This window comes from Plasmodium gaboni, assembly GCF_001602025.1.
Source record: "Plasmodium gaboni strain SY75 chromosome Unknown, whole genome shotgun sequence".
Taxonomy (NCBI): Eukaryota; Apicomplexa; class Aconoidasida; order Haemosporida; family Plasmodiidae; genus Plasmodium; species Plasmodium gaboni.
The window spans coordinates 1-1,519 of NW_017385527.1; the positions used below are offsets into that span (position 1 = coordinate 1).

A 1,519-nucleotide genomic window follows, 5' to 3' on the forward strand; every position below is an offset into this window, starting at 1 on the left:
TAAAATAAAAAAATAAATACATCTAGGTTATGGTGGAATGAAAATAAAAATGATGTATGGAATGCTATGTTATGCGGTTATGAAAAATATAAAAAAGATACTACAAATAAACGATTTGACAAAACATGGTGTGATATTCCTACTGAAGATAAAACTCCTCAATTTTTAAGATGGTTACTTGAATGGGGTGAACAAGCATGTAGAGAAAAACTACAACTGTCCAAAGATCTAAAGACAAAGTGTAATCATATGTTTGATGAATATAAAAAGTCTGGTATAGGAGAAATAGAAAACACTAAATGTAGATCAATAATTAATGACTATATGAATTGGTATTATAAGCGAAATCCAGAATGGAACCAACTATCTAAAAAATATAATACATTTATACAAGAAAATTCGACCGGTAATACTAAAGCAACTGAAAAAACTGCTCAGGAATATATAAAAGATAAATGCGTAAATTGTGATTGTAATTTAAACGATTTGAATGAGATAAGCAAAGTTTCTGATAATAAAGAAGAATTATTGAAAGAATTGATTAGTATATCCGACTATGATAGCACTGGCCCAAATTCAATCATGAAAAAAATAGTCAAGATATCTAAATTTGATCGTACAACTGTTCGAAAAACTAAAGATTTCTTAATGGATACGTTTCAAAAAGGGTTAAACTATTCTATTTTGGGCACAAAAATTGGAATAATAGGAGGAATATTTGGTTTAGACACTGTTGTGAATAAAATTAAAGAAATTACCGATAACATAAACTCATCAATATCACAAGAGACTAAGAAATCTTCTCAAAATATACCTGCACAAACTCTAATACCGGCTAGAAAAACAAATCCATCCACTGGTAAATCACTTCCGCTCCAGGAAACTCTATCACAATACGTTATTCCCACAACAGTTATATCTGTTGTTGGAGGAACAGTTCTTGGATTAATTTTATACAAGGTAAATATACTCACATATATATATATATATATTTTTTTTTTTTGGCGGGTGTTTTGTGTAGCGCATATGTGATGATTTAGATGTTATATATATATTTATTTATATATATTTCATATATGTAGGTGTTTTATATGTGTATTTATATATGTATTTGTTATATATTTATTTATATATATTTCATATATGTAGGTGTTTTATATGTGTATTTATATATGTATTTGTTATATAATTATTTTATATATGCAATTATATTGAAAAAGAAAAGGAAAAACAAAAAAAAAAAATTATATATATATAATAAAGTTAAAATATATAAAAAAAATTAAAAAAAAATTAAAAAAAAATTAAAAAAAAATTAAAAAAAAATTAAAAAAAAATTAAAAAAAAATTAAAAAAAAATTTTATAAAATTAAAAAAAAAAAAAAAAAAAAAAAAAAAAAAAAAAAAAAATTTTTTAAAAAAAAAAAAAAAAAATTAAAAAAAAAAAAAAAAAAAAAAAAAAAAAAAAAAAAAAATATATAAAAATATAATATTTATATATAATAAAAAAATATATTTT

The 1,519-nt window shown here is 21.7% G+C and overlaps 1 protein-coding gene across 1 annotated transcript; it reads left to right on the forward strand.

Annotated features, from left to right (window-relative positions):
• Positions 1-66: 66 nt before the first annotated feature.
• PGSY75_0037600 (putative EMP1-like protein) lies at positions 67-960 on the forward strand (the record flags this gene model as incomplete). The annotated part of the gene is made up of 1 exon (XM_018783496.1): positions 67-960. A coding segment is annotated over one exon (894 nt), but the record flags the coding sequence as incomplete, so codon positions are not given.
• Positions 961-1,519: the final 559 nt, after the last annotated feature.